Source organism: Mya arenaria, chromosome 16 (genome assembly GCF_026914265.1).
Source record: "Mya arenaria isolate MELC-2E11 chromosome 16, ASM2691426v1".
NCBI classification, from domain to species: domain Eukaryota; kingdom Metazoa; phylum Mollusca; class Bivalvia; order Myida; family Myidae; genus Mya; species Mya arenaria.
In genome coordinates this window covers 51,144,238-51,171,859 of record NC_069137.1, presented here as the reverse complement: position 1 = coordinate 51,171,859, position 27,622 = coordinate 51,144,238, and the positions used below count along the sequence as shown (strand labels likewise).

At 36.9% G+C, this 27,622-nt stretch overlaps 1 protein-coding gene across 1 annotated transcript; it reads right to left on the bottom strand.

Annotated features, from left to right (window-relative positions):
* Positions 1-1,605: 1,605 nt before the first annotated feature.
* Positions 1,606-26,895, bottom strand: LOC128221776 (plasminogen-like). Its single transcript, XM_052930379.1, has 15 exons — positions 26,812-26,895; positions 23,018-23,127; positions 21,581-21,652; positions 19,290-19,506; positions 18,268-18,359; positions 16,152-16,220; positions 15,669-15,831; positions 12,838-12,996; positions 10,928-10,969; positions 10,317-10,346; positions 8,696-8,860; positions 4,002-4,076; positions 3,512-3,760; positions 2,060-2,167; positions 1,606-1,637 (listed from the first exon to the last, which is right to left on the bottom strand). The coding sequence occupies exons 1-15, from the start codon at positions 26,849-26,851 to the stop codon at positions 1,606-1,608; spliced, it is 1,623 nt and encodes a 540-aa protein (XP_052786339.1). The 5' UTR covers positions 26,852-26,895.
* Between the last annotated feature and the right edge of the window lie 727 nt (positions 26,896-27,622).

Here is a 27,622-nt window from a genome sequence, read left to right as displayed (position 1 = left end):
AGCGTCGACACATCCTAAAATGTATGGAAAATGATAACGGTCATAGCTCGTTTGTCGATTACACTGAATGGTTGTGTGTGTGTCATGGAAGCCGGCTGCACCGTTTTATTTTATTAAAAATCATCCCAGGAACCTCATACAGATCAGCACGGCCCCTATACATTCCTAAAATTAAGACATAAGTCAAATATGTTTTGGTTTTGTTTAAAACTGCGCCTTTCTCACTATTTGCACCTTGTGGTGCAAAATAATTAAGATTCCTAAGAGTAAAATCATTGAGATTAACTGCTATATTAAAAGTACTATCTACTCGCAGCGTAGTTAAATGAGAAGAATTCTAAAATTGCAAACCGTCCTTAAACATCCGAGGTTGTTTTTAATGAATAATAGCCGAGGTTTTCCGATTGTATGGGCCCCTTGTCGACACACCCGTCAGTTAACTTTCAGAAATATGCGTGATTTAAAAGCAGAAGTAAGACTTTCAGTAAAGGGTGCTGGCAACAGATTACTGTCTATTTCACTACCAACTTGTACTCAATAGGTACGTATTCCCTTTTAAATACTCATTTGTTTTTCAAAATAATAATTATAACATGCTAGTATTTAATTTTTTTAAACGAATCTGAGTTTTCCTTTTACAAACAACGTTATACCTAAGAGAATACTGACTTTGATTAAGGCAACAAGTAGTTAATATGATTAATTTGAAACACATTACCTATTCCAAAATCCACTAACTTTGATGGCAATATACCAAAACCTGCAACAAAAAGAATGTACTTGAGCTCCGCAACACATGGAAAATGACATGCAGGTAGATATTGATCTTATATTAGTCTGTTAATGTTGTCAGTTTCCCTGTAACTTAAAGTATTATTCGTAATCTATTGTAATAACATAAAAAGTTACCATGACCGAAGAGCAGTTCCAATCTGTAGACGGTCGCTTGATTCTTCTACTTTATTCATATGCTACTATATATAATAGCAATCGTTTCTATAAATAGTAGCAATCGTTTCTATATATAGTAGCAATCGTTTCTATAAATAGTAGCAATCGTTTCTATATATAGTAGCAATCGTTTCTATATATAGTAGCAATCGTTTCTATAAATAGTAGCAATCGTTTCTATATATAGTAGCAATCGTTTTTATAAATAGTAGCAATCGTTTCTATAGTTTTTATAAATAGTAGCAATCGTTTCTATAAATAGTAGCTATTGTAGGTATCAGAGGCCACTTTGCAACTTTCGCCGTATATTCGATTCGGCCGGTGCGTTTTTAGCTGTTCAGTAATTACTCATTCATTAGTTATGAACGTCGTCTTAATTCATAACATATCACAAACCATTATGTTAATTGCCTATGCATTATATAGTGAATTCACCAACTGGACCTCTCAATTATAGTTCTACCGAAAGGTGCATTATCAGGTACGTTTTAAAAAGTGATTTTAGGATAGTCTCCCTCGAGCAAATAATCTTATCAAACAAACAATCATTCCGGGATTCCCCATTTATTTTATTTCTACCATTTTTTAAGACTAATTTCTGACTGCTACTACCACAAGTTGAGATTCGACCCAAAGTTCACAAAAACTTTTAAATCATTCTTCAATTTCAATCTGAATATATCGAACTACATGGAAGCAAAGCAGGATCCATAATAAACAGGATTTTGTCCATTAATATTCCGACCCAAAATTAAGCTAGTTCTCTGGTAGTTCCATTAACCTAAATTTTAATGCCTTAAATTTGGAATCAAAATTTAACTATTTGGCTGCTGATTTCTATTCAGTAAATTAAATGAACAGGTTCAGTATTCGGTAACGGCTTGAGTCTGAGTTTCAGAAAAGGTAATTCTTAAATATTTCAAAATATATATAAATAATGTTGCTCAGGCTAGTAACTATGAATCGCCAGATGCGTTATCGTACTTTGTTGTCAATAAAAAAACATGGGTTGGAGTTCCGATGCGGAGAACTGAAACACGGCTAAATTGATTTGTTTCAGGAATTGGAAACCAAAGTGCTTTTAAATGCTTTATGAGCCCATACTTACTGCATTTCCCGCACGTCTTGGCACACTGAGTTATGCTGAGATATTCTGACTGGCACGCAAACGCCTTGAGACCTGCACAGTTAAGCGTTCCTTTGTCTGTACATCCATCTTAAATATACATAGGACATTCTTTTAACGTGACTCGTTTGCGTTTAATACGGTCAGACACTTAAAACATAATTTGAACAAAATGCGTGTAAACAAAATGCTCGTGAAAAAGTACTTGTTTAAATGGTAACAAATCATCAGAAGTTGAAAATAATGGGAGCGAGTCCTTTCATGTAACAGATAACAGAGCGAAAAGAAAATGAAGATATTGTTAATTTAACTACGATACAATGAACATTTGGATCTGAAATTATACTAAGACGCTATAAAACAAACATTTACAAGAACGCATATTATCATGTGACCCGTATGACTAGAATGCACAGTATCACGTGACCGGAATGACAAGAACGCACAACATCACGTGACGCGTATGACAAGAACGCTCAGTATCACGTGACCCTATTGATAAGAGCACACATTACCCGGTGACCCGTAGGACAACAATACACATTTATTCGTGACCCGTATGACAACAACACACGTTTATTCGTGACCCGTATGATAAATGTTATCAGGAATTAAATTTTAAGACTTTATAAAGCAAAGATTTACAAGAACACACATTTGCACGTAGTCCGTATGTCATATTTGATCAGGAATTATACTTTAATTGCATAAAGCGAACATTTAACAGTACGCACAAACTTACATATTGAAACATGAATCTATTAAGAATAACCAAACCAGTTGGTTAATTGTTTGTTTTAAAAAAGATTATTTAGATATGTCCGTTATCTTATGTGTTTTGACACCACCATGACACCGACAACGTAAAGTGATTTAAATGCCATTATTGGCATGATAAAGAAGTGACTGCAATCCAAAGTCACATCTAGTTACAGTGAGATATAAAGATATCCGCGTGCAATGCTATACCTCTGTTTAAACAAACATTTTGGTTCATTAACGTGCCCATTGTAAAGCACCGATACTAGGGAGACAACTTGTTTTGGGTTTTACCAGTCCTGTGTATTCTTAATGTTCAAGTTCTACTCTATAGTGGCAAGCGCATACCAGGTAGCTACTGGTATCAATTGCAAACGTTTTTTTCTTCAGTAAAACGCGCTCGTAGGTTCAACCCAATACCTTCCGCATCCGAAGAGGATTCTTTACCACTATATCACTGTGAGTTTGGTTTGTGGTCAAGCCAGACAAGTGGGTTTCCTCCGGGTACTCCGGTTTTCCCCACAACACAAGACCACACTCTCGCGTAATATCGTGCCAACGAGAGTGATTGATATGATGCTGCAATAACTTGTTCCACAATCGTTGTAAAATAAATAAGTTTAAACTATATCACTGATAGTCAGAGCTTGGTTTCGGGGCAATACAAACTCTTACCGACACATGCGGGTACGGAGCAATTTTTCAACACATCGTCGGCATAGCACTGCTGTTGACCATTGCGGTAGGGATCCCGACATTTATTGCCTGCCGCGGTTACACTTTTGGAAGGGAAAAAGTTTGGCGCGACGGGTAATGTTGGAGGAGCTATTTTTACCGCATCGGTCCATAACATGCATTGTTTACCGTCGGACGTTGTATCGGTGAAGCCGTCAAATGCAAAGCTTCTGTTAGAGTAATAACATTCTGGAAAATAAAATAGGTAAATTAGGTTTTGAATGGCCCATGATTTAGATGAAAATTAAGCGCTAGGGTTATAACACTGTGTTGGATTTGGCATAAAGAAACACCGCGGAGCAAACGCCTAGACTCGTATGATCGTATCCTTGCCTTTACAGTTGTGAAAGGCAATTAACAATTCAGAGTCAAATGTTAACTATCTCCTGCAACCAAGTTTCATTTGAGAATCTCGAATCATTCTGATTACCTTGGCATAAGGGAACTGGACAGTACTGCCATTCGAACGTCGTCGTTGATATGAAACACCACGGATGTCCTAACACTGAAATAAGCAGATAAGTACCGTGAGCTCAAAGATATAACATTTTTTTCTGTATTTTGACCGATGCTTATGCACGGAGCAATTGAGGGATTGCAAAACAGTTTAGCACGCACCAGCAATGACAGTCAAGACCTGAAGTAAATATGATGACTAAAACATCAAAAATCAACCATAAAAAAGTTGGAGATAATGGCTTTTCAATTATTGCTTTTAGAGTTTTCATTTTCACATTAAAAGAGATTTCATATGAATACTTTCCTTTTTCGATTTTGTTCATGTATATACTTAGTTATGTCATATTTTTTATTTCTTTTTTGAGCTTGTACCATACACTACGTTTTGTCTGGCTGATCGAATTATTTGTCTAAATTGTATCTCCGATTTTTTTCAGTGTCTGTTAAGCCTTAGCATTTTATATATATCAGGCCGAGGAATCACGTGACTTCAACGGGGTTCTCACATTGGTCACCACGGGTCAAAACCAATGTAAACAAACAAGTAAGTGACGTTAAATCTCAATTTATTTTTTGACAGAAAATATGTGAAAATATTTCTTAGCCTTTAAAATACTATGATATGTATTGCCTCTATACGTGTAAAATATTTGCTTGTATGTTAATGATACAATCCTTGGTCAAAATTTCAACGTTGCATTATTTTTGCAAAGGATTGCATCATTAAAAAACAAGCAAATCTAAAATAATGGCTATGACCAATGTGAGAACCCCTTCAAAGTCACGTGATTTCTCACCCTGAATATGATGTTTGTGTAGTTTTTGTGTTACTTGGCTTTCCCGTAGTTTCCATTGTTTTATTGGTCTGGTTTATTCAGTTATCCGCGTGTAAAGGTAGTACGTAACCCGTTGGTACCCAGAGTGCGCTGAATAAAATAGCGAATGCGTGGGTCCATCGAGTGACGCAACGAAAACAAGTAAACAAGAGATAGGGAAGTCATATTAGTGCTATTTATCGCGAGCCTGGGGTAACATTACTTCGCAAAATGATGGATTATATCAACGGATTTTGATAACTGATGTGTCATAGTGAGGATATCTGTCTGATATAGTATATACCGGTATGTTGTTTGCATATAAGTTATTCTGCGCCAAATTCAGTGTTTAAACAATATGATATCGACTTTTCTTTCATGCTTAACAATATGGGGTTTTAACAGTGAAATAACAACAATGAAAATATCAATTTGATATTTTCACTACAACAGAAGGAGTGAAAGTATCAACTTTCAGAACTACTTTTAAATTCCTTTGTTATTACATGTACTTGCCTTGATCAAAACAGAACACCGGACTTCAGTAAATTATGTCAAAAAATGTAAAAAAAAATAAAGAAATGTTTTATAAATTTAAATAAATATATAATTGGAAATTAACAACTTACAGTTTATTACCGGTAATCCCGTTTATCAAACATTTTACTGATCTTTGAAGCTGAATGTTCGAACATTTGCTTTCATACCAAACAAATTACAGACAAAAATAACTGTTCGAACATAAATAAAATTTTATATCATCGTTCAAATGCATTTTGAACTGTTTGCCGTTCTAGTACGTAAAATGAGCTTCCTGGAGAATTCACACAACAATTTACAGATAGATCCGGTTTTTTAACCCCACCAACAACTCAAAATGTGTCAATAAACTAGCGTGGCATTTACTCTTTATCTGGAAAACAAACATTTTAAAGCGAAACAGACTGGTCTCTGACAGTAAGATGACTGAATATTAACTTACTATAAAAACACGCGTACATGCAGGCTTAAACTAAGAAGAATGGTTAAAATCCAATGAGTATCCACATTTGTATTGCTGACACATTTGACCTTCCAAATTTTCATTCTTTAAATACCGGCGTAGTAATTTGGTTATGTATTCATGCCCATCTTAAAATAAAAAGTGTTTTCATTATTTTTTTTGGAAAATATGTGCACTAATAATAGTTCATTGTTTACTGTTCATAAAGCTTTGCAATAAAAAACGAGCGAATATTAAGCTATAAGAATGAATAGCAGAGAACTATTTATCAGTAAACCAAGTAGAAAAGTTGACAGCCATAATTATGCATGAGGGGCGCCCCACGGGTAGCGGCGTAAACCCCACCGTTTTCAAAAAAGGGGGTAATTCAGAAATAAATAAAAAAACAAATAAACATAAAAGAAACATAAAATTTGTTTATTTCAGTGTAAGATTGTATTTAATTTCACTCGTGGTCATAAAAAAACTACATTTTCACTCGTGGCTTCGCCACTCGTGAAAATATGTTTTTCTATGACACTCGTGAAATAAAATACGATCCTACACTGAAATAAACAAATATTCTCTATGTCTTGGATTGGTTTGTTTCTTCACTTCTCTCATTTATAGCAACCAGTATCAGGGACATATTTTCTATTGCATTGTTAATGATTAGTTTGTGGAAATTAATTATGAACAATTACTTCGACCATTGTCACATGATATGTTTGGTCAATAATAACAATTAATTTCCAATTAATCCTGTCTTACCCATTCTGTAAATAGTACGACCCGACTGTAACCGGAAACGTTTACTCAAATGACGTCACGATAACGCGGGAAAAGATCAACCACTTGAAATCACTTTTTAACGTAAAATTGAAACACTTATGGCAACGATACATTTAACTTATCATAATTTGATACTTTCTAAAATGTTAATTTATATATAACAGTACCTGCTGACACAATGCAATCAATTAGAAGATCAAAAATGTCCATGTATATTGTTATGCGATGAATTGCGATCCGAACATATCCGAAGATGTTGCGTTCATCGATTGATTAACGCAATTGCCGAAAGGAAGTTTATATAGGGAATGGAAGTTGATGTATAAATATATATAGTTGGAGTATTTTAATATTTTCAATGTTTTCGCTTTATAGTTCTGATCAATGGTCAATAATTCTGCGACAAGGAAGGTTAAGTATGTCACAACGAACAACGTGGTTTTGAAGAGAATAAAACTGGATAATGTTGATATTTAACATTAAACATTATGATTCATTTTTACCTTCTTAATTAAAGGAATAATTGAATCCTGGCACATACGTGTCGGCCAGGCAACTGATAACAAACTTGTTTTAAGCCTTAAGACATGATCAAAAATGGGTTATCGCCTCGGCAGAGACAGTACGCAGACTGTCGGAATTGCTAATGCTACTTTTAAAGATAGTTATATTAAGAAACAAACCGAGTGCAATCGCACGAAGTTTATATGGCATAAAACAAAACTAACTTCTATTCGGATCCCGACAGTAGCTATCGGCCTTATTAAAGCTGCACTGTATTTGGACTGTATTTTTGGAACGAGCCAATTTTTGCGAAAATCCATGGAAACCAATGATATAAGACTGCTGACAAAATATTAGATCGCAGATATTTATATTTAAGTTCAAAAACTAATGTTTTATGCTTTTTTCTTAAACCGTTAGTAACGGTTAAAGCCATAAAACATTATTTTTCGAACGGAAATATGAAAATCTACAATCTGATTTTGTCGGCATTTTTATATCTTTGGTTTGCAGATATTTACGCAAAACTTTGCTCTTTCCAAGACAAAAAATAAAAAAAAAGTTTTTAAAATTGTCAATCTGTGAGAGTGCAGCTTTTATGCAAGCTTCAGAAAAAATAAGAGTTTGTCAGTTGAGTACGAAACAAAATATATGTATCAGAACAAAATAAGCAATGTTTGAAAACAATTGGAAAATTGTAGAACCCTACTTCCGGGAGTGTGATGTCAACCCGTGGGTAAAGATAAACTATTTGTTCGATATGCTCATTCAGCCCATTCTTATTCATTAAGAGTGTACTTCATGCCACCTAACTATTACATATATTTGGGTCCGAGGTCGTATTAAATAACCAACTTATATCAATCTCAATGCTGCACTCTCACAGATTTACCATTTTTACAATTTCTTCATGTTTTTGCGTAAATATCTCCAAACTAATGATATAAAATTGCTGACAAAAAATCAGATCGAAGATTGTCATATTTCCGTTCGAAAATAAATGTTTTATGGCTTAAACCATTACTAACGGTTTAAGAATGCATAAAACATCAGTTTTTGAACTTAAATGTAAAAATCTGCGATCTAATATTTTGTCATCAGTCTGGTTTCCATGGAATTTCGCAAAATTTGGCTCGTTCCTAGACAAGAAATAAAAAAGTTGTCAAAACGTTCAATCTGTCAGAGTGCAGCTTTAAAATTTAAGACTAGAATTTTAAGACTAGAATCTGAGTGTTTTGATTGGACTGTAAAATTTACTGCCCAATAGAGTGAATGGAATCAATGAAGCATGTCTAAGGATAACGATAAGAACTGTATTGAATACCGCCCCTGCAAGATTGGTGAAAAAAAATAATATGTACAGTCGAGCCCCTTTGGCTCGAACTCGCTTGGCTCGATTTCCTTGTTTGCTTGAACTGGAAGTAAAGGACCGATTTCTTTTTACTAGAGGTTGACATTTCCGCTTGGCTCGAAAATTCCGAGGCTCGAGGTATTTTCGACGGTCCCTAGGAATTTGAGCCAACGGGGTTCGACTGTACTTAAAGCTAAGCTTAAAATTAGTAAACAGCTCACTTTTATTCGGATCCCTGCAAAAGCTGTCTGCACTATCAATGCCACCGTCAGGAAAGCTAAGGTTTTGTCCCTTGAATACAGAAACCTCGTCCCACCTCACACAGGGCTGCTGGGTGACTGTGGTGTCATAGCGACCCATGTACGCTTCACTTCGATAATAACAATCTGTAAGATACGAAACCAAGAAAATAATGTTGTGAAGTTTTCACAAGTATTTCATTCATGTACAATTGACAAATGATGAATCACGCCCAAATTTAGCAACGAGACGTCGACCGTTGGTTTTTAATTGATAGCGTATGTTCATGTAAGAAGGAAATTATGGGCCGATTGATCAGAACTTTAATAATATTCACTACTTTGTTAACGTCATTGTTGTGATATTTCAAGTATTTACTGCTCTATGAATACACGTGTGATCTGCAGTGTTCTAGCATACCGGATAGGCATTTCCGATGAATTCAGCCTTGCTGGAAAACTCCATCTGGCACCCCCATGCCAGATGAGTCACGCGCAGTGACGTAATACTTTCTATTTCTTTTGTTATACACTTTAAGTTATCATAATTATGATATTTCAATAGATCATTCCATGAACATCAAGCTTACAAAAATATGCCTTCAAAACAAAACAAATTAACCCTTAAAAGACGTGATATCGAAGGAACTTATTGACGTATGCCTGGATACAAATTACTGCCCGTCATGACGTCAGTAAACATCACCGCGCGCGCTTTTTTGTGAAATGTACAAAAATGCGCTTTTCTACGTATGTTTTCACAAAAACATGTAATCTTAGGTATGCTAGAAAAAATATATCTCATGTGTGTCCAATCCGGATAGAATAATCCGACCCTCGGGCACGCTGGGTAGCCGGTAACTCGCCAAGCCTCGTTACCTGGCAACGCAGGTGCCCTTGGGTCGGATTTTTCTATCCGGAACGGAAACACAAGACAGATATTATTATTCCTAACTATATTTGAGACATCTGTTTCAGATGTACACCTTTTATATTTATCATTCACGTCTAAGTTAGCAATGTTGTCGTAATTCTCATTTTTAACTTTAAACAGGTTCTAAACAATTGGCCCCATGTGTTGAAACAGAATATGTCTATAAAATATTTAATGATTTACACTTGACCATTTTACAAGAAGTAACGATACTGTATAAGTGCGGTTATTGTCTTAGATAAAAGGCATTCGACCACCATAACACTATATCTTTCTGGCACATTTGGATCAACTCGGCCATTTTCTATCGAAAACAACCTCGCATGTATATTGACGGTTTACATTGTCAGAATTCTTTACATTTAACTACGAAGCAAGTAGATCGCGTAATAATTTCACTTTAGCAGTTAAATTAATTACTTTACCCTTGGGACTCATAATCATTAATGCAAAATACACTACACTGAAAATATATTTAAACTTAGTTATACAAAATAATAGTACAAGGAATTAGTTCCATTATTTAAAATTATACGAACTACTTCTACTGATGTACCGGAATACATTCGAGGTTGTTTTCGATGGAAAATGGCCGAGGTGCTCCGAATGCTTTCTGATGGCTACTTGTATAGAATACCTTCAACTATTTTGTATTTAAATACCACTTACCTGATGCTGGCAAAGATGACGCCGACGAAACTAAAACGAAAGTTTAACATGTTAACTTGAGGTATATATGGTCTTAATATTCGAACCCCGTTAGCTCGAACTCCCAGAGACTGACGAAAATACTTCGAGCTTCGGAAAGTTCGAGCCAAGCGGGAATGCTTACCTTTAGTATAAAGAAATCGGCCCTTTTTACATCTATTGCGAGTCTGCGAGGAATTCGAATAAAGCGAGTTCGAGCCATCGGGGTTCGACGGAAACTTATTACATAAGGTATCCAGCCCACATACATATAGTATATACCCATATTTAGTACTTTTTGAATAGAATAGTTTTCTTTTATGCCAAAAACGTATTATATAATCATTTACTGAAGACCTTTCTGCTTTTATAGTGACTATGACGTAAGCAGGATATACACGTCATAATTTGCTGTTATTAAAATGAAATGACTAAACCTTATTCTGTGTTATGTTAAGAAGGTAAATAAAGGTTTTGCTTCATGTAAAACATATTTTTAAGGGCAGTAAAATCTGATTTCTTTAATATTAACAGAAAAACAATTGTCTGTGGTGTTTATTAACAAGGTTTAAGCATTATCATCATAAATAAACCTGTTACTGTCGACGGCTTCTGCGACGTCGTGTCTCTTGCTTCTGTAATGAAAAGGACGTACAAAATAAGGGAAGTAACCCGTGAATGGGGCTACACTACACCATAATTATTGCACCACTGCATTGATATATTATTGAAACACTTCCTTTGTTGAAATACTGATCGATTATATTTGTTATGTATAATTGTAAGTGTTGCCAGGGGGTGCCCCGATCCCTGTTAGCACATATGTTTCGGGGAGAATAAAAGGGACTTCATTGAAGTCTCAAAAAAAGGACGTACATAAGCAAACTTTTAGAAAGTACCCCTTATGTGAGAGGCGAACTGCTTTATCACTACAATTCTCAGCCTTTTGAAAGATTTGACAACCAACTGATATCGCGTGTTTAATTTCAAGCTAATTGGTGAAGATAGCTATAAGCTGCACTCTCACAGATTGAACGTTTAGACCACATTTTTTTTATTTTTTGTCTTTGAAGGAGCCAATTTATGCGAAAATTCATGTAAACCAGTGATAAAAGACTTCTGACAAAAAATCAGATCGCAGATGTTTACAATGTATGATGTAGTAATGATGTTTTATGCATTTTAAGCCATGAAACATTAATTTTCGAACGGATATATGAAAATCTGCGATCTGATCATTTGTCAGCAGTGTTATATAACTGGTTTGCATATATTTACTCAAAAACTAGCTCATTCCAAGACAAAACAATAAAAAAATATATGCTAAAATGTTAAATCTGTGAGAGTGCAGCTTTAAGCTGATGTGAATAAATTACAAAAACAATGTAATGGAACAGTGAAATGACAACAGCTCGTCATTTATTTGTGTAACGAGTACATTGTATCGTGCGACTAACGTTTAACGAAGCGCACTCGCAATGACATTTTTGCACCAAAGAGGCAGTCAATTTGCGCCGCCCGAACAGCGGTTTTGACAAGTCACTTTTAACACTTTCAAGAGTTTCTTTTGTCACTGCGCCGTTCACCGGGCGCCACTGCCCCATTCACCGGGTGCCACCGCGTCGTTCACCGGGCGCCACTGCGCCGTTCACCGGGCGCCGCTGCGCCGTTCACCGGGCGCCACTGCGCCGTACACCGGAAGCCACTGCGCTGTTCGCCGGGCGCCACTGCGCCGTTCACCGGGCGCCACTGCGCCGTTCACCGGGCGCAGTACAAAGCTAAATCAATGTGTGTATACCACGTGATAAATTGGGTCATAATGGCTACGTCGGATGGCAATATTTTGCTTCGAATGAAGACTTAAAACAAATATAAATTTCCTGTTTCTTCACCATTGTAAATAAAACATAGCGCAGTCTACGACACTCATGGAGCTCCTTCTTCGGGCTTTTACCAGAGTTTGATTGAGAGTTTAGTTTCTTATAACACTTCGACAAACCTCTTCACAATACAGCCGTCTGACGGAGCACTGTCAAAACATTATTTTGGAAACAGGTTTGATGAAACTAATCACATTATCCGGTAATAAAACGAAGGCGTGACTCGCTTAGACTGCCTTTCATTTTATTTAAAATGGTGTGGTAAAAGAAAAGCTATCTTTGATTAAAGTCTTCATTTTAAGCAAAATATTGTCCGTCGACGTAGCATACATGACGTTATTTATCACGTGGTATACACACACTGTACATGGCCTGTTTAATTAAATCCAATGTTAGCTGTGCAATGTACTTGTATGGATGTCTCGCAGAAGTATGGGCCAGCTTAACTAGAGTTTACGTGATACTGACGTATGGTGCATCGCTAATGGTGGCAGTTGGTTCATTTGATGTGTAAAGTCGATCAACAATTCCATTTTTCAAAACCATGAATCACACAGTTTATTTGCAAACACTAATATTTATTTATGAAACGAGACTTATGAAAAATTCCATGAATCACTTACGACAGCTACCACACGTCTTCCGACAGGCGTAGTTTTTGTACATAGGCTCGAGGCACAATTTTCCATCGTTCAGGATCAGAGGAGGGCAAGCACTTTCCAGTAAATCCCTGCAGTAATCGGTCCTTTGTGGAGGGTCAACGAGCTCCCTAATAATTGTTCCTGTTTAAAAAAGACATGATTGAAATAATGTATATAAAGTTTTACGTACATTTTCTACATACTAGCACATTTACATGATCAAGTATACATATGCTCTTTATTGAGAGCTGCTGACAGTTGATTTGAATCACCCTCAATTACGTTTGATGGGGGGGGGGGAAACACTACTTTGTCCTTTTTGAGAGATCATGGGAGGTTCCTCTTGTATGGATCAAACCCACTCCCTCTTGGGTGAGAGGCGGATACTTATGACACTAAACCACTCTCATCCAGGTGGAGATCGAACCCTGCACTCCCTCTTTGGTGAGAAGCGGATACTTATTAAACTTAACCACTCTACTCAGGTGTGGATTAAACCAGCTACATCTTGCGTAAGAGGCAGACACACATAACACTTAACCCATATCAACCTGATGTGGATCAAACCCACTTCCGTTTAGGTCAAACCAATTCCCTCTTAGGTGAAAGGCAAACTCTTATTTTGCTAAACCCTTATCACCCAGGTGGGGAGCAAACCCACTTCCTTTTAGATCGAACTTACTCCTTTTTCGGTGAGAGGCGGACACTTATAACGCTTAACAACTCTCAGTCTAGTAGGGGTCGAGCCCACTACCTTATGGGTAAGAAGCGGACATTTAAACACTTAACCACTCAACCCTGGTGGAGATCGAACCCACTACCTCTTGGATAAGAGGCGAACACTTATAACACTGAACCCCTCTAAATCAGGTGGGGGCCAAACCCACGTCCTCTTTAATCTAACCCAATACCTGGCGGACACTTATATTACTTAACTTCTCTCACCCAGTTGGGAATCAAACCCATTTCCTCTCAGAACGAACCCATTCTCTCTTTGGTGTGGGACGGACACTTATGACACTTAACCACACTCACCCAGATGGGGATCGAACCCATTATCTCCTTGGTGAGGGGCGGACATTCATTACACTTAACCACTCTCAATAATTTGGGGATCGAACCCACTACCACTCGGGTGAGAGGTGGACACTGAGGTCACTTAAACACTCTCACCAAGGTAGAGATCGAACCCACTACCACTCGGGTGAGAGGTGGACACTGAGGTCACTTAAACACTCTCACCAAGGTAGAGATCGAACTCACTACCACTCGGGTGAGAGGTGGACACTGAGGTCACTTAAACACTCTCACCAAGGTAGAGATCGAACCCACTACCACTCGGGTGAGAGGTGGACACTGAGGTCACTTAAACACTCTCACCAAGGTAGAGATCGAACCCACTACCACTCGGGTAAGAGGTGGACACTGAGGTCACTTAAACACTCTCACCAAGGTCGAGATCGAACCCACTACCACTCGGGTGAGAGGTGGACACTGAGGTCACTTAAACACTCTCACCAAGGTAGAGATCGGACCCACTACCACTCGGGTGAGAGGTGGACACTGAGGTCACTTAAACACTCTCACCAAGGTAGAGATCGAACCCACTCCTTTTTTGGTGAGAGGCCGACACTTATGTCACTTAAACACTCTCGCCCAGTTGGGGATCTAACCCACTACTTCTTTGGTGAGAGGCCGACACTTATGTTACTTAAACACTCTCGCCCAGTTGGGGATCTAACCAACTACTTCTTTGGTGAGAGGCCGACACTTATGTTACTTAAACTCTATCGCCCAGTTGGGGATCTAACCAACTACTTCTTTGGTGAGAGGCCGACACTTATGTTACTTAAACACTCTCGCCCAGTTGGGGATCTAACCCACTACTTCTTTGGTGAGAGGCCGACACTTATGTTACTTAAACACTCTCGCCCAGTTGGGGATCTAACCAACTACTTCTTTGGTGAGAGGCCGACACTTATGTTACTTAAGCACTCTCGCCCAGTTGGGGATCTAACCAACTACTTCTTTGGTGAGAGGCCGACACTTATGTTACTTAAACACTCTCGCCCAGTTGGGGATCTAACCAACTACTTCTTTGGTGAGAGGCAGACACTTATGTTTCTTAAACACTCTCGTCCAGTTGGGGATCTAACCCACTACTTCTTTGGTGAGAGGCCGACACTTATGAACCTTAACTACTCTCACCCATGTCATCTAACTGACTTAGAATACAACCTCATTGGCTGATACATTGTCGACGCAAAATCCGACGCAGGGAGTGTGTATCGGATGATTGGCAGTAGGCGGATCTTTAAACACGCGCGAAAGTTGAATTCCTAATGATTAAGTCCATTAGTTAATGACTGGCTTTCTTCAATTTTATTGGCTGAAAATGTAGGTAGTATTCTAAATCAAAATAAAACATAAACGTCGAAGTTTAAAGGTTGGGTTCAGTTATTTAGTGTTTAATCATCAAGTTCAAACCTTTGTAACTCTCGAGTAAATATTGGGCTTTATCACCTGTACAACTACTATCAAAGTCTATGTTTATTATGTGTTGATGTTATTTGGTTTAAACAATTTTAGAATACAACCTACATTTTCAACCAATGAACTTGCAGAAAGATCATTAAGTACTAGGATCAATCATTAACAATTTTAACATTTGAGGATGTTTAAAGGTGCACATACTGCGACTCATCCGGTACACACTCCCTGCGTTAGATTTCGCGTTAACAATATGTCACTTATGTTGCTTCAGGTCATCTTACTATGACTAAAAATTTAAATGATTATTTTTTTCAAAATACCTGCAGGCACCGTCTGAGATGAGCTACATAGATGGCTATTGCAAACACCCTCGGAGTTGTTGCAGCATTTAGCACAGTATTGCAGCAACTGGCGTTTACCAACAGTAGAGGTAACCCCGGGAATTGAGGATGAGGATGAGTTGCTGGTCTCTTGGCTGCATTTCTGGGGTTAAAATAAGACGTACTGAGTTTGATCATTTTGAAAGGAAACGTGTTTTTCTGTGGAACGGCCGGCGTGTTTGTGAATCTCTGTCATGTTATATTTGAAATTATGTTAACGACTAAGTGATCTATCACTGTAAAAGAAAGCAGCATACTATTAAACATTGCGTTTGCGGTAGTGTTGGACATGTAATCATTGCTCTGTTGGTGTAAAAGGTGATGAATTTTACTACATTTTTTGAGATCAAATTGTAGTACATTTAAAAAGAAACTCATTTGTGCTTATTTGTTTCAATTTTCTTAATACTTTAAAATACCTACATCTTGAGGAATGCAGCCTAGTCTGTATCTAGGGTCGCCATTCAGGTTGATGGCTTCTGCATAGCAAAGCTGAAAACACAAACGTAATTGAAAAAAATAAAACAATTTAATAATGAAAAATTATCTTTTAAAGACTTAGAATGGAACACTTTTGAACGTCTATATGAGTACTTGTTCAGTTCGAGTCATCAACGAATTCGAGACAAGCGAGTTCGAGCCAACGGGGTTCGACTGTACAGTATTATAATAACACTGTCAGAGGCACTTACATCATCTCGGTAACATGATACTAACAAATTATGGTTTAAATATATATATACGATTAATGTGCTCTCTTTTCTTTGTATAACGGGTATTGACAAACCTCATATCTGTGGTTAACATTAAACATACCTCGTATTTACACACCTTATAGGCGATGCCATATATCCATGTGACATGCCTCAGTTCCTTGTGACATGCCTAATGTCCGTTTCGCCTAATGTGGGGTATAACATGTCTCATATTCGTGTGACATACCTCATACACGTTTAAAATGCCTTATACATGGTATTAACATACCTCGTGTACGTGTTACATACCTCATGTCTGTGTAACATACCTCATGATTCATATTTACTACCTCATATGTCTCTGCATACCTCATTTGCATTTGCATACCTCCAAACTCATATCTTTTAATACATGCCATATATCCGTAGCACATATGTAACATACTTCATATCTGGTATAAACATACCTCATACCTTCTACTTCTATACCTCATAGCTGGTATAAGCATACCTCATAGCTGGTATAAACATACCTCATAGCTGGTATAAACATACCTCATAGCTGGTATAACATACCTCATACCTTCTACTTCTATACCTCATAGATGGTATAAGCATACCTCATAGCTGGTACAAACATACCTCATAGCTGGTATAAGCATACCTCATAACTGGTATTTCATACTTCATTTCTGGGATAAATAAACCTCATATCTGGTATAAACATACCTCATAGCTGGTATAAACATACCTCATAACTGGTATTTCATACCTCATATCTGGGATAAATAAACCTCATATCTGGTATAAACATACCTCATAGCTGGTATAAACATACCTCATAACTGGTATTTCATACTTCATATCTGGGATAAATAAACATCATATCTGGTATAAACATACCTCATAGCTGGTATAAACATACCTCATAACTGGTATTTCATACTTCAGTTCTGGGATAAATAAACCTCATATCTGGTATAACCATACCTCATAGCTGGTATAAACATACCTCATAACTGGTATAAGCATACCTCATAACTGGTATTTCATACTTCATATCTGGGATAAATAAACCTCATATCTGGTATAACCATAACTCATAGCTGGTATAAACATACCTCATAACTGGTATAAGCATACCTCATAACTGGTATTGCATACTTCATATCTTGTATAAACAAACCTCATAGCTGGTATAAACATACCTCATAGCTGGTATAAGCAAACCTCATAATTGGTATTTAATACTTCATATCTGGGATAAACAAACCTCATATCTGGTATAAACATACCTCATAGCTGGTATAAGCCTACCTCGTAGCTGGCATAAGCATATATCATAGTTTGTATAAACTTACCTCATAGCTGGTATAAACAAACCTCATAGCTGGTATAAGCATACCTCATAGCTGGAATAAACATACATCATAGCTGGTATAAACATACCTCAAAGCTGGTATAAGCATACCTCGTACCTGGTAGTTCATACTTCATATCTGGTATAGCCATACCTCATAGCTGGTATAATCATACATCAGAGCAGGAATAAGCATACCTCATAGCTGGTATAAACTTACATCATAGCTGGTATAAACATACCGCATAGATGGTATAAACATAATTCATAGCTGGTATAGGCATACCTCATAGCTGGTATAAACATATATCATAGCTGGTATAAGCATACCTCATAGCTAGTATAAACATACCTCATAGCTGGTATAAGCATACCTCGTAGCTGGTATTTTATACTTTATATCAGGTGGTCTTAACTTACCTCATAGCTGGTATTATATAACTCATATCAGGTATAAAATACTTCATATCTGGTATTAACATACCTCAAATCTGTTACAAAGTGTAATTGTTTCACATTGGTCAGCAAACAGTGCGATTTCACACTGTGAACAATATTGCTGGTCCGGGTGTGCGCCTTAAAATAAAAAAAAAAACGAAAAATGCTCGAATTGAAGAGAATTACAATAGAAGAACCGAAAGTGCTTGAATATGAACGCCTAAAATTAAAGTACCTAAAGTACTTTTGTTTACGGCGCCTTAATGCAATAGTACCCAAAGTGCTTGAGTTTAGGGCGCCTTAATGCAAACGGACCGGAAGTGATTGAACTTAGGGCGCCTTAATGCAAAAGTACCAGAAGTGTTTGAGTTTAGGGTGTCTTAATGCAATAGAACCGGAAGTGCTTGCGTTTAGGGCGCCTTAATGCAAAAGTACCGGAAGTGTTTGAGTTTAGGGCGCCATAATGCAAAAGTACCGGAAGTCCTTGCGTTTAAGATGCCTAAATGCAGAAGTACCGGAAGTGATTGAGTTTATGGCGTCTTTATGCAAAAGGACCGGAAATTCTTAAGTTTAGGACGCCTTTATGCAATAGTACCGGAAGTGCTTGAGTTGGGGTGTCTTAAAAGTATCAACGGTGCTTGGGTATAGGCGCCTGAAAAGAAGTCAGAGTACCGAAGGTACTTCAAATTAACGTAATTGGATAGAAACCATTATAAACACATCATAACGAAACTGTACGGATATAATCATAAACATGAAATGAAAATGGTTCAAATACTAATAGTGTTTCATACTTAAAGTTATGATTTGCATTCTGAATCATAGTCTTTGCCAATGTATTTGGCAGTCATATTGCTTTTTTTATAAAAAGTTGTGTGAACAATAAATGAATTTTGATATAGTTTAGATTATCGACAAACATCAATAGTGTTCAATAGATATATCAAATAATAAAATATGACGTGTAAGTAAGTAAATAGTACAAATTTAATTATAAGTGTTAAATAAATGTTATAGATGAAGACATATGGCCGTTATTAACCAGTGAACACAAATGTTGAGACGTACTTGCAACGGCACCGCATCCATTTCTATTACAGTAGCTTTTTCCGGAGCAGCATTCGGCACACGTGATTACATCCTGAGAATCTGATTGGTCAGCTGTGACCTCGGATGTGACGTCATCTTCGCTCCTCGTGAAGAAACGCAGTGACGATGAGATGATATCGATAAATCGTTGGACAATTGACGTTTGAGTGCTGCGTTTTCCTACTGCAGCACAGAGCTTTAAAAGTAAAATAAATTTAACATAACACTTGCATTTATAGGGACTCTCTCATGTTTTTTTAGTTAACCTTATAATGCAATAATCTGAAGACACTTATTTGATAATTATCAAGTTTGCTATTTGATACCGAAATTGCAGAAAAGAAATGCAATTAAAGTATAAAAATATTCTGTTCACGGACATTATCAGCGATCATGCGACATCTATATTGAAAGTATTTTATCTTTTCCTGTGACAATTGTTTTGCATGTGTACATGTCAATATCAGTGTGTGTATTCCACGTGATAAATAACGTCATAAATCCAACGTCGGAAGGCAACAATTTGCTTCGTATGATGACTTCAAACAATAACAGCTTCTTCTTCACCATTTTAAATGAAACAAAGAGCATTTTATGCCGCTTAAAGAGCCCACCTTCTTTTTTTACCGGATTTTGACTAGGTGATTAGTTTCCTCTGAAACACTTTGACAAACCCGTTTCAAAAATAGTGTTTTGATAGTGCTCCATCACGAAGCGGTTTTGTGAAAAGTGTTATAAAAGCAAAACTTTCAATCAAACGAAAAATAAAAATTCGAACGCGGGGCTCTGTAAGTGGCGTAGACTGCGCCATGTTTCATTTTAATTGGCGAATACATAGTAAATCTAGCTTTGTTTAAATTCTTCATTAATTTGAAGCCAAATATTGCCTTTCGACGTAGCATGTGTAACGTAATTTATCACGTGGTATACACACACTGGATATATACGTTCTAAGTAAAAAAGACTATTTGTAGCAACTTGCAACAATGTTTGAATATATATCGCCAGCGGTAATTCCACAAACTAAGGCTGACAAAGAGACGATATCTAAACCTTCAATGTGATGCATTTATTAACCCCTTATATATATATATATATATATATATATATATATATATATATATATATATATATATATATATAGAGAGAGAGAGAGAGAGAGAGAGAGAGAGAGAGAGAGAGAGAGAGAGAGAGAGAGAGAGAGAGATCTTTACAAGAAAACGATAAGATGGCGCGAAAATGAAGATTTAAATGGTATGAGTTGCTAAACTATTAGCGAATCCAGGGAGGGGGCGCAATCGGCCCCATTTCGCCAAGAAGTAAAGAAAAACGCCCAAAATGCATCATTTAGGACTAGAAATTGTTAAAATGTTCTTGGGGGAGTACCCTTGAACTCCAATCACCAATTAAAACCAAATTAATATTGGTTCCGAGGGAGGGACGCAAGTCAAAAGGTTTCACCTTTAATTACGCCCCTCTGACATCAAAATTTGGAATCGCCCCTGTAAACAACGTGATGGTGACACATGACAGTGACCTCGTGACAGATATCTACGTAGCTGTTCAACCAGAGGACAAGGACACGTCACGCGTGTAAGGATAATAGGGAGCTGCTGAACGCCCTCATAACTCCGTGGTAGAGCGTTCGCTTCGGTGCGGATGGTCTGGGGCCCAGGCCACGGATATTCGAAAGTAAAAGTAACCACAATTGCCTAGCGTTCGATATTATCAGCGTAGTACTGGGGTAAAGGTGTACTGCGTTTTGGTTCACCCAGGAAGATTGGTGCTCCAAACCCGAGCACGTTAAAGAACCAAGAGATGGTGTATCACGTGGTATACATACAAGGGGGCATTAAAAAACTCAAGATCTCAAGGTCCACATATCTAAAATGGATTTATCAAGAATGCTCCTACCGTCTTGTTTAACTTATTTTCGAGTGGTTTATAATATGTGTATACATGAAAATGACCATTCATATTTGAAACATGCATACAATCGAGCCCGTTGGCTCGAACAGCCTCGGAAAATTCGAGCAAAGCGGGAAGGCTAAACTTCAGTATAAAATATCGGTCCTTTACATCCAGTCCGTACCAACGAAGTACTCGAGCCAAGCGAGATTGAACCATCGGGGGTCGACTGTATGTCTTTTTACATAGCTGATACGGGAAATCAAGCAATAATATGTCAGTAGATGTTGAACATTAGTGGCCATAGCAGTATTATTTTCATTACCATTGTAATTTGTACAACTTAAACCACATAGCATTACCTGTTTCGACCGACAGCCGACATTATAAAGTAAGTTTCCATTTGGCGTCACATACTGTTCAATGTTGCAGTCCTGTGAAAGAAAACAATGATACAATATATAATTATAGACTAGTGTTGATGAGTATAGAGTTCCTTATCTCCGAAAGTGATTAGAGTATAGACTAGTGTTGATGTGTATAGAGTTCCTTTACATCAGAACGTGATATAAATTATAGACTAGTGTTGATGTGTATAGAGTTCCTTTACATCAGAACGTGATATAAATTATAGATTAGTGTTGATGTGTATAGTGTTCCTTACCTCAGAAAGTGATCTAAATTATAGACTAGTGTTGATGTGTATAGTGTTCCTTACCTCAGAAAGTGATCTAAATTATAGACTAGTGTTGATGTGTATAGTGTTCCTTACCTCAGAAAGTGATCTTTATTATAGACTAGTGTTGATGTGTATAGTGTTCCTTACCTCAGAAAGTGATCTAAATTATAGACTAGTGTTGATGTGTATAGTGTTCCTCACCTCAGAAAGTGATCTAAATTATAGACTAGTGTTGATGTGTATAGTGTTCCTCACCTCAGAAAGTGATCTAAATTATAGACTAGTGTTGATGTGTATAGTGTTCCTCACCTCAGAAAGTGATCTTTATTATAGACTAGTGGTGATGTGTATAGTGTTCCTTACCTCAGAAAGTGATCTTTATTATAGACAAGTGTTGATGTGTATAGTGTTCCTTACCTCAGAAAGTGATCTTTATTATAGACTAGTGGTGATGTGTATAGTGTTCCTCACCTCAGAAAGTGATCTTTATTATAGACTAGTGGTGATGTGTATAGTGTTCCTTACCTCAGAAAGTGATCTTTATTATAGACTAGTGTTGATGTGTATAGTGTTCCTTACCTCAGAAAGTGATCTTTATTATAGACTAGTGTTGATGTGTATAGTGTTCCTTACCTCAGAAAGTGATCTTTATTATAGACTAGTGGTGATGTGTATATTGTTCCTCAATTCAGAGAAGTATTTGCGCCATTGTTAGGCATGGCTCTAAACTAAGCAATACACGTTATAGACGTACTTAAATAAGTGCTTATGTATTTGGAGAGCGCTTTGCATCCTGGATTAACGACACATGGTATTACAAGTAACCCTTTAAGACGATCAGTGGCTTAAGCAAGGAAACTTCATTAACAATCATCAAGAAAGATACCCGTGCGAAATATATGAAGAATCACAAAAATATAAAACATCAAATTGGAAATCAAAGTGCACCAATACAACAAGTGAAGAATATGGGGTGGGTGGGGGAGGTGGGGGCGATGGGGGGCGGGGTATCGAACCAAAGTCTGTTTCAATTTGGTGTTTTTGGTTTGATTATTGATAAATAAGAATCTTTAAAGCAATGTGAGAGATAAAATATTAATAATAAAGGCCTATAATTCACCTCATTGGCAGTGCATGTCACCCGTCTGTTGCAATCCGCTGGGAAAGGAATTCCTTTACAGTTCAGGCAATCCAAAGCTCCACAAGTTTGCAATAGAAGGAGGCCTGTTGCTGAAAATAACAGAATACAGAATGTACTTGGTCTACAGGCCCCAATTTCTCGAAACTTCTTAAGCTTAACAGGCTTAAGTAGCTTATTTCATTAGCCAAAATACATACTTAAATTGAAACTTGATAAATTAAAAATGGTTAATGTGATTTTCGTAATGATAATTCCTATCCAAAGTATAAAAAACTCTTAAAGAAGTTAATATTTCGCAATTTATTGTACACCAAAAATAGTGAGCTTAGATTAATCCTGTTATAAGGGACTTAAAAAGTTTCGAGAAATCCGGTCCAGGGGATTTCTTTTCAATTTGAAAAGAGCCGGGCATTGCTGGGGTGGTATTCAATATGCTACTTAAGTTAATCTTATTGTCATACATCATTGACTTCATTCACTCTATTGGTCAGTTATTTATAACAAGTAATCCGATTAGCTACATCGTTCTTAGATCCAATTAAGACCAATATTAAATACCAGTCCAGGTATAAACAATCGGAACACATCGGCCATTTCCCCCGTACAACTAGCCTCGGAATTATGCCGGTACATAAGTAAAAGTTGTTCGTAAGTTATAAATAGTTATATAAAATCGAACCCCGTTGGCTCGAATTCGCTTGGCTCGATTTCTTCATTGGCTCTAACCCGATATAAAGGACCGATTGTTTTCTACTGAATGGAAAAAATCCCGCTTGGCTTGAATTTCCCGAAGCTCGAGTTTTTTACACCGGTCCCTGTGAGTTCGAGCCAACAGAGTTCGACCGTGTTTTCACGTTTTTTAAAACTAAGTTCAAAATTATTACCATTCAAGTTTTTTATTGCATAAATCATTTTGATTCCTAAGGCTTAACTGCTAAATTGAAATTACAACGCGATCTACTTGCAGCGCAGTTAAATGTAAAGAATTATGACATGTAAACCGTCCATTTACACCCGTGAAATGGCCGAGTTGCTCCGATTAGTATTTTCCATCGTGCAGTAGGAAATTCTTAATGTGAAAGATACGACGTCACAAATGAAACGTAAAGGTTGGAGTCTATTAAGTAATTGCTTTTACATGTGAAGAAGTAATCTAAGTGACACTTTAAAGCTGCACTCTCACAGATTTACCTTTTTTTAAACTTTTTTATTTTTTGTCTTGGAATGAGCAAATTTTTGCGTAAATATCTGCACACCAGATATAAGACTGCTGACAAAATATCATATCGCAGACTTTCATATTTCAGTTCCAAAATTGATCATGTTTTATGGCTTAAACTAACGGTTTAAGAAAAATGCATAAAACATCAAAAAAATATTTTGGAACGGAAATATGACCATCTGCGATATGATCTTTTGTCAGCAGTCTTTTTACACTGGTTTGCAGATATTTACGCAAATATGTGCAAGACAAAAAAAAAATTGTCAAAACGTTCAATCTGTCAGAGTGCAGCTTTAAAACGAGAACTAGTCTCTTTATGCGTTGTCTCATATCTCGCCTTATCGAAACTTCTTTTCGTGAAGTTCACTTCCTGTAAACTATTCATTTCACTGGCACATGTACTTTTTATATGAAATGGTTGCATGAAAGTCAAAATAAAACAATATTAGCCTTTATAAATTAGGTTTTCAATTAATAGCTACGTGGCCACCAATTCCCCGAAATATCGCTAATATTAATTTATCTGTACACATTCTATGCGCTTTTTGCTTTAATTTCTAATGGGACTAGTTCATTGTTTGTTGAATGCACTTTTTACGAAAAAAATATAACGAAATAAAGCGTGGCCAATCATTAGGACTGTTAAAACAAAAATACTGACAGCTGGAATACTTCTCATAGTTAACAACGATCCCATAGTTAACAACGATCTCATAGTTAACAACGATCTCATAATTAACAACAATCTCATAGTTAACAACGATCTCATAGTTAACAACAATCTCATAGTTAACAACAATCTCATAGTTAACAACGATCTCATAGTTAACAACGATCCCATAGTTAACAACGATCTCATAATATGGCGGGGTCAAGCCATAATGCAGCCAGTGGGCGCGAGCAGACCTTGACAAACTCAAATAAACAAATAAACAAACGAATGAACGAACGAACGAACAAACAAGTATTGATTACTGATTACTCATACGCAAATTATTTGACTAAAAATCTTATACTGTATTTTCCTTCTTCATTTCAACTGAAAAGGAAATGGCCGAATTTTAAATCCTTCAAAACAACATGTTCGCAATATCTCTCTCAAGATAAAACTACAATAGCATTCACCTACAAATTACGCCCTTTCAATGTTTTATCTTTTCTTTTTCTTTTTTTTTCTTTCTGTTTAAGGCGTTCATTCATTTAATAACCTATCGCCATGTATTTATGCAGAATATTCAATTTATCAATGATCAAGGGTCATCTTTGACTTATATCATTGTCTTTATTGTGTGAACTGATTTATACGAAATAACTTTTGTTCTGTTCTGTGATTCCTAAATAGCGTAAACCAAAATTGTAAATTATTCTACATCAACTACCTGAAAACTGCACACTCACAGGTTGTCCACTTTGATACTTTAATTTTTTTTTGTCTCAGAATCGGCTGATTTGGGAATCAATGCCTTCAGTTAAGTAGTATTAGATAATTCAGAATAGTTCAGATCTCATATGTTTTGTAAACTGCCGAAAATGTCATTTTCTTAAAGCGTTATTAAAGCTTTTAGCCATAATACAGAAATTTTTGAATGTAACTATGAAAAAAATGCGATCTACGACCAGTTTAAAGGCTGAGTCCAGACTCAGGCTCAGAATAATATGCTAATCAAATTACAAAAGATCATCTTTTTTCCATTCGTTTTGCATTTTTTTTAATAATTGTACAATTTCAAATAGTAACAAAATCATCAATATTTCATCATCAGTACACAACTAAAAGGAAAGTTTCAATCAATTGTAGATTCGCACTTTTGTAACTTAACTCTGAGCTCAGACTTGAAACTGGTCGTGATCATAGTCCCTGGCCCATGACTACGAACAGTCTCAAGTCCAAGTCTAGACTCAGACTCAGAAAAGCATTTTTATAAAGGAACAAATATTCATATTTATTCCATTTCTTTTACTAACATGTATGTTAATAATAGTATCACATTCAAATATGAATATTATATTTCAGCAAATTTTACCATCAATCCTCGGATAGAAGGTAAATTACAATGAAATGAAGTTTGCCATAATGAGTATCAAGTCTGAACTCAGACTTGAGAGGGTTCGTAATCACTGCCCTAGGTATTTTGTCACCAAACTTATAAAGCACTGGTCTCCAGACATTAAGGCAAAAATTGGCTCATTAAAAGACAATAAAAAACGATGTCAAAACGATCATTATGTGAAAGTGCAGCTTTCATACAATTCTTAAGAGTACCATTTGAGTTTAACAGACAGAAATTATTGCATACAGCGGTAATTAAACAAAATAGTTTTGAACATCAAACGGGGGCATAATGTTGAACAATTACAACAGTCGGTCACAATTTAATATAGCCGGGCGTGTTTATCTTTGTCACGTTTAAGACATATTTACACATTGTCAGTTGTTCCCGTTATTTCTGCACATGAAGACAAGAAAATACACGCAAATCTAGCAATTTCAATCCAAAACCATTTTCATTATTTCCAAAAAAAAATGACCAAACAAAAATGCTATAGTTACCTATGTATATCACAATTCCTTTTGATATTTGACCGTCCATAGTTCTTACAAGGTTGTCATTGTAAAGAGGACAGCAGGGCAGACACGGATCTCTTATCGGTAGAAGAATTAAACTCAAAAGGTCACTCGCTCATAATAATAGGCCTGATATACTTGTGTTCCAAAATGATGGTGCAATATTTTGACTTATGAAATCTATCAGGGGCGTAACTCGACCAGAATGGATGTACAGGCCCGGTTAGCTAGGGGCGGGGGTGGTGCAATATTTGGACTTCTGAAATATATCAGGGGCGTAACTCCACCAGAATGCTTGTGCAGGCCCGGGTAGCTAGGGGCGGGGTGGTGCAATGTTTGAACTTCTGAGATCTGTCAGGGGCGTAACTAAACCAGAATGGATGTGCAGGCCCGGTTAGCTAGGGGCGGGGGTGGTGCAATATTTGGACTTCTGAAATATATCAGGGGCGTAACTCGACCAGAATGCTTGTGCAGGCCCGGGTAGCTAGGGGCGGGGTGGTGCAATATTTGGACTTCTGAAATATATCAGGGGCGTAACTCGACCAGAATGGATGTGCAGGCCCGGTTAGCTAGGAGTGGGGATGGTGCAATATTTGGACTTCTAAGATCTATCAGGGGAGTAACACGACCAGAATGGATGCGCAGGCCTGGTTAGCTAGGGGCGGGGGAGGGGGGGGGTCGTTTTTTTTACAGTTCCATTTACTTGAATTTACACTATCAATACACTTGTGAGATGAAAAAATGCTCATATCGAGAGGTGAATGCGAAAAGGTTCTAATTGACATTAAATGAAGAA

What these genes read in the sequence shown, in the direction of transcription:
- LOC128221776 (XM_052930379.1), bottom strand. Translation starts at nt 26,851, where the DNA reads ATGGACGGTCAAATATCAAAAGGAATTGTGATATACATAG. An exon ending in ATCTCAGACGGTGCCTGCAG is followed by an intron (nt 12,997 to 15,668) that starts GTATTTTGAAAA and finishes TTTTTTAAACAG; the next exon opens with GAACAATTATTAGGGAGCTC. An exon ending in CAAGACGTGCGGGAAATGCA is followed by an intron (nt 1,638 to 2,059) that starts GTAAGTATGGGC and finishes GCTTCCATGTAG; the next exon opens with TTCGATATATTCAGATTGAA.